At 39.4% G+C, this 15,256-nt stretch overlaps 2 protein-coding genes across 2 annotated transcripts; one reads left to right on the top strand and one right to left on the bottom strand.

Moving 5' to 3' along the window:
• Positions 1–1,684: 1,684 nt before the first annotated feature.
• Positions 1,685–5,861, bottom strand: LOC124129148 (protein THEM6-like). The gene is made up of 3 exons (XM_046498207.2): positions 5,689–5,861; positions 4,284–4,495; positions 1,685–2,179 (listed from the first exon to the last, which is right to left on the bottom strand). Exons 1-3 carry the CDS (start codon positions 5,831–5,833, stop codon positions 1,943–1,945), a joined length of 594 nt encoding a protein of 197 aa, XP_046354163.2. The 5' UTR covers positions 5,834–5,861; the 3' UTR covers positions 1,685–1,942.
• A 2,397-nt stretch (positions 5,862–8,258) lies between these two features.
• On the top strand, positions 8,259–15,221 carry LOC125376243 (coiled-coil domain-containing protein 1-like). Its single transcript, XM_048388220.1, has 3 exons — positions 8,259–8,630; positions 13,565–13,737; positions 15,104–15,221. Exons 1-3 carry the CDS (start codon positions 8,259–8,261, stop codon positions 15,219–15,221), a joined length of 663 nt encoding a protein of 220 aa, XP_048244177.1.
• Positions 15,222–15,256: the final 35 nt, after the last annotated feature.

Here is a 15,256-nt window from a genome sequence, read left to right as displayed (position 1 = left end):
GGTTTGTTAGATTTCAAATAACAAGATTGATTGTTTTGATGCTCAAATGTAGAAATATTTGCATTTTCCAACCAATCACCCAATACCATTCAAGAGTAGTTCCAGGAATTTCAAAACATTTTTGAAGAGTGAGTGAGTATGTTTTTATGCCGCTTTTAGCAATATTCCAGCAATATCACAGCAGGGGACACTGGAAATGGGCTTCAGACATTGTACCCATGACGGGAATAGAGCCCGGGTCTTCGGCGTGACGAGCGAACGTTTTAACCACTAGGCTACCCGACCGCCCCCATTTTTTAAGAAGATTCGTTGACAGGTGTAAAGGTAATTTTCAAAAAGTGGAAAGGGATCTGTTCTTTCCCACGATCGGCAGCCAGCTGATTAGGTCCTATCAAACTGCTAATTATGAGAAATACTCCATGCTACCATCATCACTACTTCACTGGTTTTGTGAACACTATCATGGATTTATCTTGACCTGATCAGAGGTCAATATTCAGTCCCAACTTGGCAGCAAATTTCAATAAATATTCCCCAATTTTCCCAATATTCACGTTCATATAGTTCTAACTAATGTGATGGCTTGTCAAAGGGGACTTGTATTTTACTGACAACAGGACTAACAAGAGGGAGAGGCTTCAATGCTTACTTACACTACAGTGATAAAAAGTTTCAAGTTTGAATAAAATAACATTTCTCAATTTGCCTATCAAGGGCACATAGTCCTTAACACTACATTAACAGAGTTCAAACAAAACCAGTGATGTAAATCATGGAATTAAAGCCATGCCATATGAATGCAAGTGTTGACCTCTGGCCTAAAATGCATCATGAAATAAATGCAAGAAAAACAACATTTGGACTTTAAAAACTAATCATCAAATGATATGTAGAATTAGAATTCCATGATCTAGTTTGAGGTAAGAGCAGTTCGAATGAGTAATATCATCATAAACTTAACTTTAACTACCCAACATGTGACCTAATTTCCATGAAAGCAAGAAACTGCAAATAATTCAAATATTCAAACTAGGGGTTCCAAGTGTTGATACACCAGTTAGCTCAATCCTTTGAATGAATATGACCAGTGTCATGTATTCACCATGACTGTTGCTACTGTACTGGACATGTCCCCTATGTGGGTGAGCAGTGTTTGGCTTGTAATATTAGTTGATCATATATAAACTTCAATACATCAGCGTCATACCAAAAGACGTTAAAAGATGGTACTTGTTGTTACCCTGTCTGGGACTCAGCATTAAGGGGCTAAAACAAGGAAAATATATCTCCATAATTCCAGCCTAGGTCGGCAAGGGTGGAAACTCGACTTTTATAGTTAGTTAACTCCCTTGCCTCAGGAAGATGAAAAAATGTTGACCTAACATTCAATGTAGATGGGTTAAAGTTTGTCTGTTTACCTAACAGTTCATGATATTAGCCTACTTACACGGGACCGCCTCCGTGGTCTAGTGGTAGAGCGTTTGCCTGGAGAGAGGAAGGTTCGATCCCCGGCAGCGTCATACCAAAAGACGTTAAAAGATGGTACTTGTTGTTACCCTGTCTGGCCCTTGGCATTAAGGTACTAAAGGACTGGTCAGCTCAGAGTCAGTATACTGTGTCTCAGTGGGGTATTCATGTTAAACTGCGGCATGGTATCTCAGTGTGCTAGCACTATAAATCGGCATCAGTCCGGACTAGTACAAGCAGCCACCCACACACGCATACACGTGCATGCACGTCGCTATATAAGTGCAATAATCTTGGACGCGACGTTAAACCCCATTTCACCTCACCTTCAATACATCGAGATCAAAATGCATCACCTTATTAATGCAAACAAGGGACATTTGCACTTTTCATATTAATTTCATGATTTACAGTATTTACAATGCAATGTTACAATCACAATGTGTTCTGAATGCCTAGCTTTCTTCCTCCGAGATCACAAAGATTTCCGTAATCTCTCACTGGACAAAGCTATGCTGTCAATCCACTTGCTGACTTCAGGCAATGGCTTGGGCGACTTTGTCCCTGGCTGCATCACATCAATGACCTTCTGTGGGCTGCAGTCGGACCCGGCCACCACCATCTTCACCATGCACACGGCACACACAAAGCTGTCCTTCTGTCGGAGGAAACTCTGCTCCAGGTAGATGGCCTTCTCGTCCCAACACAAAATCTGAAAATACACCCAGGAAGAAATACTCTTGTATGTAACGAGTTGAGGATGCATTGATTAATTACAATTCTTTGTGTCAGTATTGATAAGACCTTGCAAAACCAGGAGTAGATTTAACAACAAATTTGTATGTAGCCAGCAGGGCTTGCTGCTTTCAAAAGTTACTGGCCCCTTCTCCAGACTAACTGGCCCAAAAGTTTCTCTGTGTGTGTGTGTGTGTGTGTGTGTGTGTGTGTGTGTGTGTGTGTGTGTGTGTGTGTGTGTGTGTGTGTGTGTGTGTGTGTGTGTGTGTGTGTGTGTGTGAGTGTCTGTGTTTGTGTCTGAGTGTGTGTATGTGTGTGTGTCTGTGTGTGTGTGTGTCTGTGTGTTAGGGGCTTGGGACAAAACCAGCAGCTATATCATGTATACAGTATAAGCTTTGACAGCTTTAAGTACCAGGTGGATATTTGAGTATCTTATATACCCAGTCCCTCGATCAGTAGCAGACTCTGTGGCCACCCTGAACATTGTACACAGGGACTGAATGAAATAACTCCCATACACTTGAAATTTGGTCCATAAGGTTGTTATGTGATGTTTTACACTCAACTCAGCAATTACACCTTTATGATGCTGCCCTGAAATGAACTGAATCTGGTGCAGACAATCCAGTGATCGACATAATGAGCAATGATTCCAGGTTAGGATAGATCCCAGCAACATGAGTGGATTGGGTGTTCAGGCTCGGTGGCTTGTTGATTGGGGTCATTGCACCCCAAAAGCTTGAATCATTGATCATGATATAAGTCACTAGAGTGTCTGGTCCAGACTCAATTATTTAGAGGATGCCATCATATAATTGTAATAATGCTGAGTGTGATGTAACACAGTAAACAAACAAATTATTTCCTTGACTGCAGGCTACATAGAATACCTGCTACCTAGAGATGGGTATTGACCTTAACTTTGCATCGCAATTTATTGCAATAATGATCCATATATTTGTATATATACTTCAATGCACTGCATGCATTCTTTCATCTATAGAACGGTCGGGTAGCCAAGTGGTTAAAACATTCGCTCGTCACGCCGAAGACCCGGGTTCGATTCACGACATGGGTACAATGTGTAAAGCCCATTTCTAGTCCCCCGCCGTGATATTGCTGGAATATTGCTAAAAGCAGCGTAAAACCAAACTCACTCACTCACTCATCTATAACTGAATTTGAACCTGAATGAAAAAACTTCCCCTGCACATTTTTGACAACTTGGTATGTTGTTGGATGTTGTTATGGCCATATCGGATAAAGTAATAGAAATATTAATAACAGGAAACTGGTCTCAAATAGTTTGTCTCTTTTGATCACAGGAAACAGTTGCTGATTTCATCACTTCATCATTTCAATTTGACTTGTCCATGGTTGTCACTCATGTAAACTTTTCCAACAAGATCAATATGTGTATGATTTTGTGAAAAATGCAATAGGGCCTATACCAGTATTTTCCAAACGTAGTGTGATATATATATTATATATCACAATCAGCTCAGTTCTCTGTAACACACAATCCGTATCACAACGTTACCCTAAAACCTTACTGCCCTGCGACACCGTACAAAGACATCACAATCCCTTACAATTTATATACACACACAACAAAGGTGAGGTGAGGTGAAATTGGATTTAACGTCGCGTCCAAGATTATTGCACTTATATAGCGACGTGCATGCACGTGTATGCGTGTGTGGGTGGCTGCTTGTACTAGTCCGGACTGATGCCGATTTATAGTGCTAGCACATTGAGATACCATGCCGCAGTTTAACATGAATACCCCACTCAGACACAGTATACTGACTCCGAGCTGACCAGTCCTTGTTTTAGCCCTTTAATGCCGAGCGCCAGACAGGGTAACAACAAGTACCATCTTTTAACGACCTTTCGCTCTCCGGGCCGACGCTCTACCAGTAGACCACGGAGTGGGTCCCACACAACAAAGAATGTTTGGAATCAAAGGATACTATTTAACCTCATGCATCAAAGAAACAATGTGAATATAAAGGGAGATAACTCTGTAATTAAATACTGTGTAGGCCACTAGAAAATATAACCAAAAACTGTAATTTTACCTTGGTGTGGATGCGGTAGACATCAAGGAACTGCAGGGACCTACGGTAGCGGATGTTGCTCCCGGACATGTACATGGAGGCCCCGAGCCATCTGGCAGTTTGGTATAAGTTGGACTCTGTCGCATGGATGAACCGGGCAAAGTCACAGTTTCTTAAATACTTGCTATTATTCATATGCCACTGAAAGTCCATGTCATTCGTCATACAGAGGCCTGCAAATACAACAGCAATTTTATCAACACGTCGGACAGTTTATGATAGCCCACTCAATGAACACAGTAGCTAGACTCTACCATGGGACATATACTCAGCAGGGATAGAAATTAACTAAGAATATCTAGAAGAATAGTGACCACATGTAGCAATACACCCCAAATTGTTTGTAATTCTTCTAGCCCTTAGGATACCTTTATCATTAACGAAACTGGTCCTGGTTTGTGGGTTAAAGCAAATTTCCATCCCTATAATACTTGATTCTTATTGGTCAATTAGAGGTTTCATACCACAATAAACATTTGTCAGAAACAGCTGATTTGATGGTTGCATCGGCATTTAAGCTAATATTTATAGAAAAGTACTTCTTTTTCTGCCACTGCTCATTGATTGTAGGCATTTTGAAATGATGACATGTACAAGTGAAGCTTACAAAATATAGAGCTGCAGTTACTATGATGTTCAAAGCATGTATGGCAAAATATTTTGAGCAGGAAACAAACATGTTAGCAATCAACTGAGAGAATGATTGAAATTGCAGCAACAAAAGGGAGCTTGAAATCTGAGTAGGACCTGGGTACCAACAGGACTACCTAGCTGGTTAGTCACGTGATATATTGTTTCCTGACAATATTTCACCATAACCACATGGTTACACAAGTCACTAATGTTCGCATTTCTTCATGACTATGAACGCATTCCTTCTGACTTTTATATGTTTGAATAAAGGTAAAACTTCAGTCAACTTCAGTGCATGTATGCACGACCAGATCGTTTTATACATGTATCTCAAAATGCATTTTGCTCGGGCTACTGTTAACTATTCCCAATCGGACATTTTGTACCTATCTCTTGAAACCAACAGCGGGTACCGGACATGGTCGGGTAATAGGGGTGTGGGTAACCGGGTAGCAAATTTGGACTCGTCCCAGCCCTAACATAAGGCCCTTCCCTTATTTGGGACACTGTGTCTGACATAGGCAAGTTCCAAATTGCCTTTGAAATGTAATATAAGTATTTTGCCCTTCTAGTGGGAAGACGACAATAATTTTTACATGGAATTATTTGCACATCGTGAAAGTGAAAAGAGAATCAGTCTACATTCTAAGTCTAAAGGACACAGAACTAATGATATCTTATATCCCGGGATATTGCTGTGATTGCTCACTGCAAACCCGATCGAGCAACCTACCATAAGTGACGCTTTCGTCCATCAGTTTAATTGGCGATATCAAACCCTTTATGAAACCATAAACAGTTGTCAATAAGGCGTAGATGAAATAGTTGACATCAAACAAGATCCATAGGATCAACAGCAAGGTAACAAATATCTCCATTCCCACAGAAGCGGTACAGAAGCAGCCGACTCATTGACCGAAAATGAGAGTGACCTCCCTTTGAACATTCCGAAACCATCGGTTTAATTCGTTGATATATCTCTTCGTTGTTTAAGTTCTCAGATGTCTTGGTCAAATTTCATGCGGATTTGATAAAGCAGCAGTCAAAAGAACATAGACCCACAATTAAAAGAATATTGGTAAAAAAGTTTTAATCATCTCTCTCTCTCTCTCTCTCTCTCTCTCTCTCTCTCTCTCTCTCTCTCTCTCTCTCTCTCTCTCTTATTGAAGGTTATAGTGTTGGGGTTTTGTCAGTGAGGTAATTTGCATCCACCTGCTTCGGATTTGTCAATTGATGAGGTATCACAACGTTTTCAGTTAAGGAAATTGGAATGATAAATTAAGAGAAAAGAATAATCATTAGAGAGACAAAGAAAGATAATTTAGATTAATGTAATTGGACATTAAAGCAATTGGCTCGAACGAAAACAATTAGACAGCTCAGAAGTCTTTTTCTTATCAAATCGATTGAAAGTCATTTGACATCATCAAACACGTCCATTTTGTTCCTCTATTTGAGAGCGGGTCAAGACGCCCTCAGAACGGCCTCAAAGGTTAAATTACACACAAAAAGTCAAAACGGCCACACAGAACATTAAGACAACAAATTCAATTATAGTGTCAGATAAATACAAGCGTCAAAGTTCATTAATGTTTTCAATTGTGGTACACTGGTCAGTACAGAGATCAAAGTAAATTGTTGAGATGGGATGAAGAAGAAAAGAGAGTTCTGGATCACTTATAAATAGATTTTTCCAGCAGCAGCAGCAGCAGCAAGTAAACAGTAATCTACCGCAGCAGCAGCAAATTAGCAACAGCAAAATTCTGCCATCACTACAACCAGCACCACAGGTACCAACACAAGTATCACAACAAACGGAAGAGAAACATTTAAGTATTCACTTCCATCAAATGCTGTCATTGTAACCTTTGTAGAGATGTAATATACTCTAAAGTGCATTAAAGTCACCATTATAAGTATTATCATGGCCATTTTGAATTTTTGTTGCCGTCTTGACGTTTGATGCCGTTTTGGCCATACCTCCCTCTATTTAATGGACCTTAAACAGTGAAGATACACGGGACATACGTGAATGCACTGATCTCTCATTTTAGGGCCTGTTAATTATTGATGCTTCGACCTATTGGATGCACTGTATTGTCGTTCTGACTGTAAACCTGAAATTGTTTAAATGTAGCTTATATTGATTTTTCTTTCATCTTGAGTGGTCATTTACTAATTTCATAATTCAGTTCTGTCGGAATCGATTGCGCTTCAATGTAGGGATCAACACATAAGATTACAGAACGGCAGCAAAACATGATACGCCAAAAAAACAGTAAATTCCTCACAAAGCCCATGATATTGGAAGATCAGCTACCGAGCGATGCCATGTCGCTTCACAAGGGCCTGGAGCTCCGTGTAATCCCCAACATGGTTTCTTGTTCAAACAATCTCAAACAATTTTGATTTTTAGGGGACACCAAAGGGTAAATGGTTTCGTGTCGGTGATTTTATTTAGGAAATTCCCACAAGCTGTTATCAAATTACCCTTTGTATGAAATGTCATTTTTTATGATGTATAAATCATGAATATAGCATTTTCACGCTTTTTCACGTTTAACAATTATGTGTTTGCTGAAAGCAGTAACCTACTTTGTGGCTTCCTAAAAAACTTAATAAGATTCGAATCGTGTGTGTGTGTGTGTGTGTGTGTGTGTGTGTGTGTGTGTGTGTGTGTGTGTAGTCCGACCAGTCCTTGATTTAGCACCTTAATGCCGAGAAACTGAGGCAGGGTAACAACAAGTACCTTTAACGTCTTTTGGTATGAGGCGGCCGGGGATCGAACCTCCGACCTTCCGCTCTCCGGGCGGACACTCTACCACTAGACCACGGAGGCCGTCTGATGTGGCATGAAAGCCAGAAATGATACAGGTCTCATAGACGATCGCATGTTTCTGGCACTTCTAATTCTGTATAGCGTATTGCGGTGCCTTAGATGAATGAGCCGCCCCATGTAGCTTTTATTTCATTGATAATAAAGATATGATCGAACCCTCCTTCTTCCTGCCACTTGCTCCACATCGCCCGAATGAACAGTCCCGGGTTCGAGCCTTGGTACAGCAGTGTGCGCGAACAGCCCATCAGTGCCATCTTCGGTACAGAGGATGCAGGTAGGATGTTAAGGAGGATGTTGAGAAGTATGTTGATGAGGATGTTGAGAACAATAAGGAGAATGCTGAGATATTTTGGATGTTGAGATGGATGTTACAGAGGATGTTGGAGAGAATGTTGAGGTGGATGTTGAGGATGTTAAGGAGGATGTTGATGATGCTGAGGATGATGTTGAGGACATAAAGGAGCATGCTGATATTTGAAAGAGGATGTTTAGGGGATGTTGAGGTGGATTTTGAGGACATTAAGGATGTTAAGGTGGATGTTAAGGAGGATTTTGAGGACATTAAGGATGTTGAGGATGTTAAGGAGGATGTTGAGGTGGATTTTGAGGAGGATGTTGAGGATGTTAATGAGGATGTTGAGGTGGATTTTGAGAAAATTAAGGATGTTGAGGTGGATGTTGTGGATGTTAAGGAGGATGTTGAGGAGGATGTTAAGGATGTTAAGGAGGATGTTGAGGATGTTAAGGAGGATGTTGAGGATGTTCAGGAGGATGTTAAGGAGGATGTTGAGGATGTTAAGATGGATTTTGAGGACATTAAGGATGAAATGAGGATGGTAAGGAGGAGGATGATGATGATGATATGGAGGTCGATGTTCGTGAGGATATTGAGATGTTTGGGGCATTAAGGAGAATGCTGAGGATGTTAAGGAGGATGTTGAAGAGAATGTTGAGGTGGACTTTGAGGATGTTTAAGAGAATGTTGAGGTGGGTGTGGATTACGCATGTTGAGAAGGTTCTTAAGGGGGATGTTGAGGACATTAAGGAGGGCTTTGAAGAGTATATTGAAGAGGATGTTGATGTTAAGGAAGTTAAGGAACATGTTGAGGGTGTTGTGGATGTTAAGAAAGATGTTAAGGAGAATAATGTTACATGCATATATCATGTTGGTGTGGGATATGGTCTCCCAAAAGTTGTTCTAATTCTGGTGTTTCAATGCTGAAAATATTTTACAGATGATTTTACTGCCTCTTTGGTGACTTTGCCAACATATTTCAAGGAGTGAAACAGGTCTAATTGCTGGCGGGTCCTTTACCGCTTGCGATATGAAGGAACATACACAACCTTACTTCATGTCCATTAGATGAAACGCTTGTTTTAGAGCTGCAGATAATGTGTACATTTGTGGAGTGCTATTTGCATGCATGGATCATGGATGCTTAGAACTCCTACAATCATAACCCAACAAAAAGTAAATCTACTCACGATTAAACCTTCACTAGTCTTTAACTATTAGACTAGCAGTAATGCCAAACCCTCGAAATAATATTGAAATTGCTTCTCCAGAGCTCCAGATAAGCTGCGTATCTGCGTAAAATACGCATAAAAAATGCAGAAATATGATGTAAAATAAAATCCAAGCGTATCAATTACGCAACGAACATTACAGATTCGCTACAAAAATAAAACTTGTGCGTATCATCAAAATATTGTGAAGTAACCCTGCATATTCGATTAGCAAATCAGCAACTTACTTTGAAAATATACACGGACATTCCGTCAACCTTGCCAAACTCCACGATGACAGTTACATCATGATCATTTGCCACCACACTTTCTTGTGGAAGTATCCTGGTATTTTTTAGTCCTGTAAAGCTCTCGAACCCACACGACACCAGTTTGCAGGGACTAGATGAATAGTGTTTATAAATATATAACTTATATACCCACATGTGTAAAAACTAGTGGGTAACAGAAATTTGAATACCCAGATAGAATTACTGATACCCAATGATTTTAAAATGCATGGGTAAAAATACCCACATCACCAAAAGCTTATCTGGAGCTCTGCTTCTCTGTATTCCAAATAACAACAAATCACAAAAGTATTACAAATTATTTAATATCCTCAATATGAACAACATATCTCCCGCTGTCAACAGTGACATGTTAATAAACCCTAAAAACTGCCCCGCAGCAAATACCAGGTACTTGCAAAAGATTACAAAGGCAAGAAAACATATGTAAAAATCTTAATAACACATGTACAAGTTGAGTGTAAAATATATCTCAAAATGATACTACTTTGAACACATGCTAACAAATACATTTGTGGTGATCTTCTAAAATGATATAAGAGGGACCCTAGGGTGTTCTGCTATACTGTGCTCAAAAACAGTTAAGGCAGCATGACAGATTAAGTATAGTAATATGAAAGAATCGGGTGGCCCTTAACTGTTTTTGAGTAGTATATATTTAAATCTAAGAACCCATTTCATCTCTGGTTTTTAACATAGGGTTATGGATCCCTCGTAACATAATTCGGTTTAGTTATATTACTCCACAATTTATATGTTACCCTAAATCCATATTCAGATGTATTACCCACACTAACTTTTAACATAAAAACAGTCAGGCATGTTGTAAGTAGCTTTGAACATAGTAAGACCCTCAATTATTATCGTTGTTGTTTCGATGTTTGTTCACACATGACATGTACATCCCTGAATTTCCTCCTTATTTTAAACACTGGCATCTGCATTATACTAATAATTCCATGGTGGTAGCGTCTACAAAATACTGAAACCATAAAAATGCTTTGCAGTTTACAAATAATTTCAAAGAAAAAAACGATTTTAGTCAAACAGGAATGAGGCTGACTTCAGGAAATAATACAGAGAATGGAGTCTTATGACTCCGCCACGGACACATTAACAAAATAACTCAAACTCTCGTGCTAATACCTGCATACAAAAATCAAACACTTTTCATTGCTTGTTTTCTCTACCTGAAACATTCTACATATGAATACGATACAAATAAAAATATATACTGAAACATGAACATTGCATTTCACAATAAACTGAAACATGAACATTGCATTTCACAATATCCTGAAACATGAACGATGCATTTCACAATATACTGAAACATGAACAATGCATTTCACAATACACTGAAACATGAACATTGCATTTCACAATATACTGAAACATGAACATTGCATTTCACAATACACTGAAACATGAACATTGCATTTCACAATATACTGAAACATGAACATTGCATTTCACAATGTACTGAAACATGAACATTGCATTTCGCAATATACTGTAACATGAACATTGCATTTCACAATATACTGAAACATGAACATTGCATTTCACAATACACTGAAACATGAACATTGCATTTAACAATATACTGAAACATGAACATTGCATTTCACAATATACTGAAACATGAACATTGCATTTCACAATATACTGAAACATGAACATTGCATTTCACAATGTACTGAAACATGAACATTGCATTTCGCAATATACTGTAACATGAACATTGCATTTCACAATATACTGAAACATGAACATTGCATTTCACAATCTACTGAAACATGAACATTGCATTTCACAATATACTGAAACATGAACATTGCATTTCACGATAAATTGAGACATGAACATTGCATTTCACAATGTATCGGTATATACTGCTCAAAAGAAGTTAAAGAGCACCAATTTTCTTCACATGACTCTAGTTAATCTGTCATGGCAGGTGGGTATTGCAACACACTGACTTCACATTGGGGTGTTCTTTAGCTTGTTTTGAGTAGTATTTATTTCCAATGACTTCATTTGATAAACACTGTGATACCTCCAACAACCAATCACATACACACTAACTAAAAGAACCCCAGTTGTTTGCATGACCCAGTGATATATACTACTCAACTCTTGATAGAGATAATCAGTAACATCAAATATATTTACCGTATTGGACGTAATAAGCGCCCACGGCGATATTTGCTAATATATTGGCTAGTGAACAATCCCAATTAGCACCCCTTCCGATTGATCAATGTAAACAAGACGTATTTATTCGTGTATAATATGCACTCGTGTGTTATATGCACCCTTAATTATGGGCAATTAAATTCTGGAAAATATATATGTTGTGTATAATACGACTTTCCTTCTGTATCATTTCAGGCTGTCAGCATAAACCACGAAATTTACGATTTTTTCACTCTTTTTTTTCTCACCAAAATTATATTCTAATAAGAGCCCCCTATTTCTAATTTTGAGAGCGCCCTGGGCGCTTATTACGTCGAATACGGTAAATATACTTGACATATCATGAGGATTAGTTTTGTCAGTCATGGAGAGATAAAAATTACCCCTATCAAAAGTGGAGTGGTATAAATTAGCACTACGGAGAAGCACTGTCTGTACATAATTACATAATGTATAAAAATATTTCAACCCAACCTATATTCATTGGTCGCAAAGAAGTTAGAATTACAAAGAATTAGCAAATTGTGACATGTTCTTAATTTTCTAAAATCTTGGCACAAATGTCATCAAATGATAGTTTTAAAGATATAAGAATTATTTGAGTGACTTAATAGACGTTAACAAAGAACAAACAAACAGATTTAAATTTTTGATGCAATGTCAGCGCCATTTGATGCAAGTCTTTGATCGTATCGCCATGAGACATCATTTGCCTGGTGTTCTGGGAAATATAATGCCACCTTTTTAATAAAACACCTTATTAGTCAGGTGTTTAAAAAACATCTTTCTGAAGCTGTGATGCAGTTATCAACTTAAACCTTGTGTAACATAGATTACGTACCCTGGTGGATTAAAAACTAGAATGTCTACCCAACAGCAAAGTATGAGTTATTTCAGGACTTTTCAGTAACTATTTGGAACATCTATATTTATTAATGAGTAATACTGGTCCTGCTTAATGTCTACTCCCAGAGGTAAAGTGGACCAGCCTGATTGTCAACCCCTGCAGTATATACAGAGTATGGTAATAACTGGTAATAAAAGACAGACTATTTCAGCAACGTGTATGATGTCCTTTGTGTGGACACAGCTTGACAACTGGTTGTGTTGCTTATCGTGTAAAATACTCATTATACTACTCAAAAGAAGTTAAAGAACACCCATTTTTTTCAAAATACTAAAGTTAATCTGTCATGGCCATGGCATATTAACTAAAGTCATATGAAAACTTTGGGTGTTCTTTAACTTTTTTTTGAGGGGTTTAGATTGTCAAGATTGTCTGCTTACAATTTAGGAGTAAACATACTCTTTCACTGTCTGTGTCGAAGGATGTGTCTGTGTGCAAGGATGTGTCTGTCTGTGTCCAAGGATGTGTCTGTCTGTGTCCAAGGATGTGCCTGTCTGTGTCCAAGGATGTGCCTGTCTGTGTCGAAGGATGTGTCTGTCTGTGTCCAAGGATGTGCCTGTCTGTGTCCAAGGATGTGTCTGTGTGCAAGGATGTGTCTGTCTATGTGCAAGGATGTGTCTGTCTGTGTCCAAGGATGTGTCTGTCTGTGTCGAAGGATGTGTCTGTGTGCAAGGATGTGTCTGTCTGTGTCCAAGGATGTGTCTGTCTGTGTCCAAGGATGTGTCTGTCTGTGTCCAAGGATGTGTCTGTCTGTGTCCAAGGATGTGTCTGTCTGTGTCCAAGGATGTGTCTGTGTCCAAGGATGTGTTTATGTATGTGTCCAAGGATGTGCCTGTCTGTGTCAAAGGATGAGTCTGTGTCGAAGGATGTGTCTATGTCCAAGGATGTGTTTATGTCTGTGTCCACGGATGTGTCTGTGTCCAAGGATGTGTCTGTCTGTGTTCAAGGATGTGCCTGTCTGTGTCCAAGGATGTTTCTGTGTCCAAGAATGTGTCTGTCTGTGTGCAAAGATGTGTCAAAGTATGTGCCCAAGGATGTGACAATGTCTGTGTCTATTCATGTGTCACCGTCAGTGTCCAAAGACAGTCAGATAGTGTCTACTTCTGTCACTGTCTGTCACTTATCCTGTACAAGGAGTGTGTTTTACCAAAGGGTAAACAAAACATAAATTTCATTTCAATAAGTAAACAGATTACTCGTGAATCAAGCGCCTGCTCAAATAACAGAATCAATAACCCTGCCATCACAACAGAAACCAGGAAACATACTGCACCTTCCCAAACATCCAACATGCATATAAACACATCCTTGAAACCCCACAGATGCATGCAGGACTTACAATATAATATAATAGTCCTACAATGCACCATAATGACATTGCTAAATATCAACACCAAATTCCCAAAGTCATTACTCACAAAGAGAAAGTGGCAACTAATTTGCATCTACAGTGCGACTCCCTGTTTGTTTGGGATTTTCAAATTCCTTCTGGTCAACTGTTGGGAGGCAGAATATTTTTACATCATATTTTGCCTCATGAAAACAGAAATCTGTTTTTTGTACAGTGACATATAAAAATGTGTAAAGCATAAAACAACGTCAGCCCAATAAACACTTAACATGCATGTTTGAGTACACCCCTGGACCCTAGAGTAATGAGGTATACTAGACCATACATGTTCGAGTACACCCCTGGACCCTCAATATTGAGGTGTACAAGACCATGCACATTCAAGTACCCCTCTGGACCCTCAGTATTGAGGAGTACAGTACTACACCATGCATGTTCAAATACACCCCTGGAACCTCAGTATTAAGGAGTACTACACCATGCATGTTCAAATACACCCCTGGACCCTCAGTATTGAGGTGTACTAGACCATGCATGTTCAAATACACCCCTGGACCCTCAGTATTGAGGAGTAGAGTACTACACCATGCATGTTCAAATACACCCTGGACCCTCAGTATTGAGGTGTACTACACCATGCATGTTCAAATACACCCCTGGACCCTCAGTATTGAGGTGTACTACACCATGCATGTTCAAATACACCCCTGGACCCTCAGTATTGAGGAGTACAGTACGACACAATGCATGTTCAAATGCACCCCTGGACCCTCAGTATTGAGGTGTACTACACCATGCATGTTCAAATACACCCCTGGACCCTCAGTATTGAGGTGTACTACACCATGCATGTTCAAATACACCCCTGGACCCTCAGTATTGAGGTGTACTACACCATGCATGTTCAAATACACCCCTGGACCCTCAGTATTGAGGTGTACTACACCATGCATGTTCAAATACACCCCTGGAACCTCAGTATTGAGGAGTACAGTACGACACAATGCATGTTCAAATGCACCCCTGGACCCTCAGTATTGAGGTGTACTACACCATGCATGTTCAAATACACCCCTGGACCCTCAGTATTGAGGTGTACTACACCATGCATGTTCAAATACACCCCTGGAACCTCAGTATTGAGGTGTACTAGACCATGCATGTTCAAATACACCACTGGACCCTCAG

This window comes from Haliotis rufescens, unplaced genomic scaffold (genome assembly GCF_023055435.1).
Source record: "Haliotis rufescens isolate VD_foot unplaced genomic scaffold, xgHalRufe1.0.p SCAF_7, whole genome shotgun sequence".
Classification (NCBI taxonomy): domain Eukaryota; kingdom Metazoa; phylum Mollusca; class Gastropoda; order Lepetellida; family Haliotidae; genus Haliotis; species Haliotis rufescens.
This window is presented reverse-complemented; position numbering and strand designations above follow the sequence as displayed.

Bases quoted from the DNA above. Each gene is read 5' to 3' on its own strand.
- LOC124129148 (XM_046498207.2), bottom strand. From the start codon at position 5,833: ATGGAGATATTTGTTACCTTGCTGTTGATCCTATGGATCTTGTTTGAT. The intron at 4,496-5,688 runs GTAGGTTGCTCG...TTGTATTTGCAG, and splicing joins GGACGAAAGCGTCACTTATG to GCCTCTGTATGACGAATGAC. The intron at 2,180-4,283 runs GTAAAATTACAG...GTGTATTTTCAG, and splicing joins TCTACCGCATCCACACCAAG to ATTTTGTGTTGGGACGAGAA.
- LOC125376243 (XM_048388220.1), top strand. From the start codon at position 8,259: ATGCTGATATTTGAAAGAGGATGTTTAGGGGATGTTGAGGTGGATTTT. The intron at 8,631-13,564 runs GTAAGGAGGAGG...TCTGTGTCAAAG, and splicing joins TTAAGGATGAAATGAGGATG to GATGAGTCTGTGTCGAAGGA. The intron at 13,738-15,103 runs GTATGTGCCCAA...CTGGACCCTCAG, and splicing joins GTGTGCAAAGATGTGTCAAA to TATTGAGGTGTACTACACCA.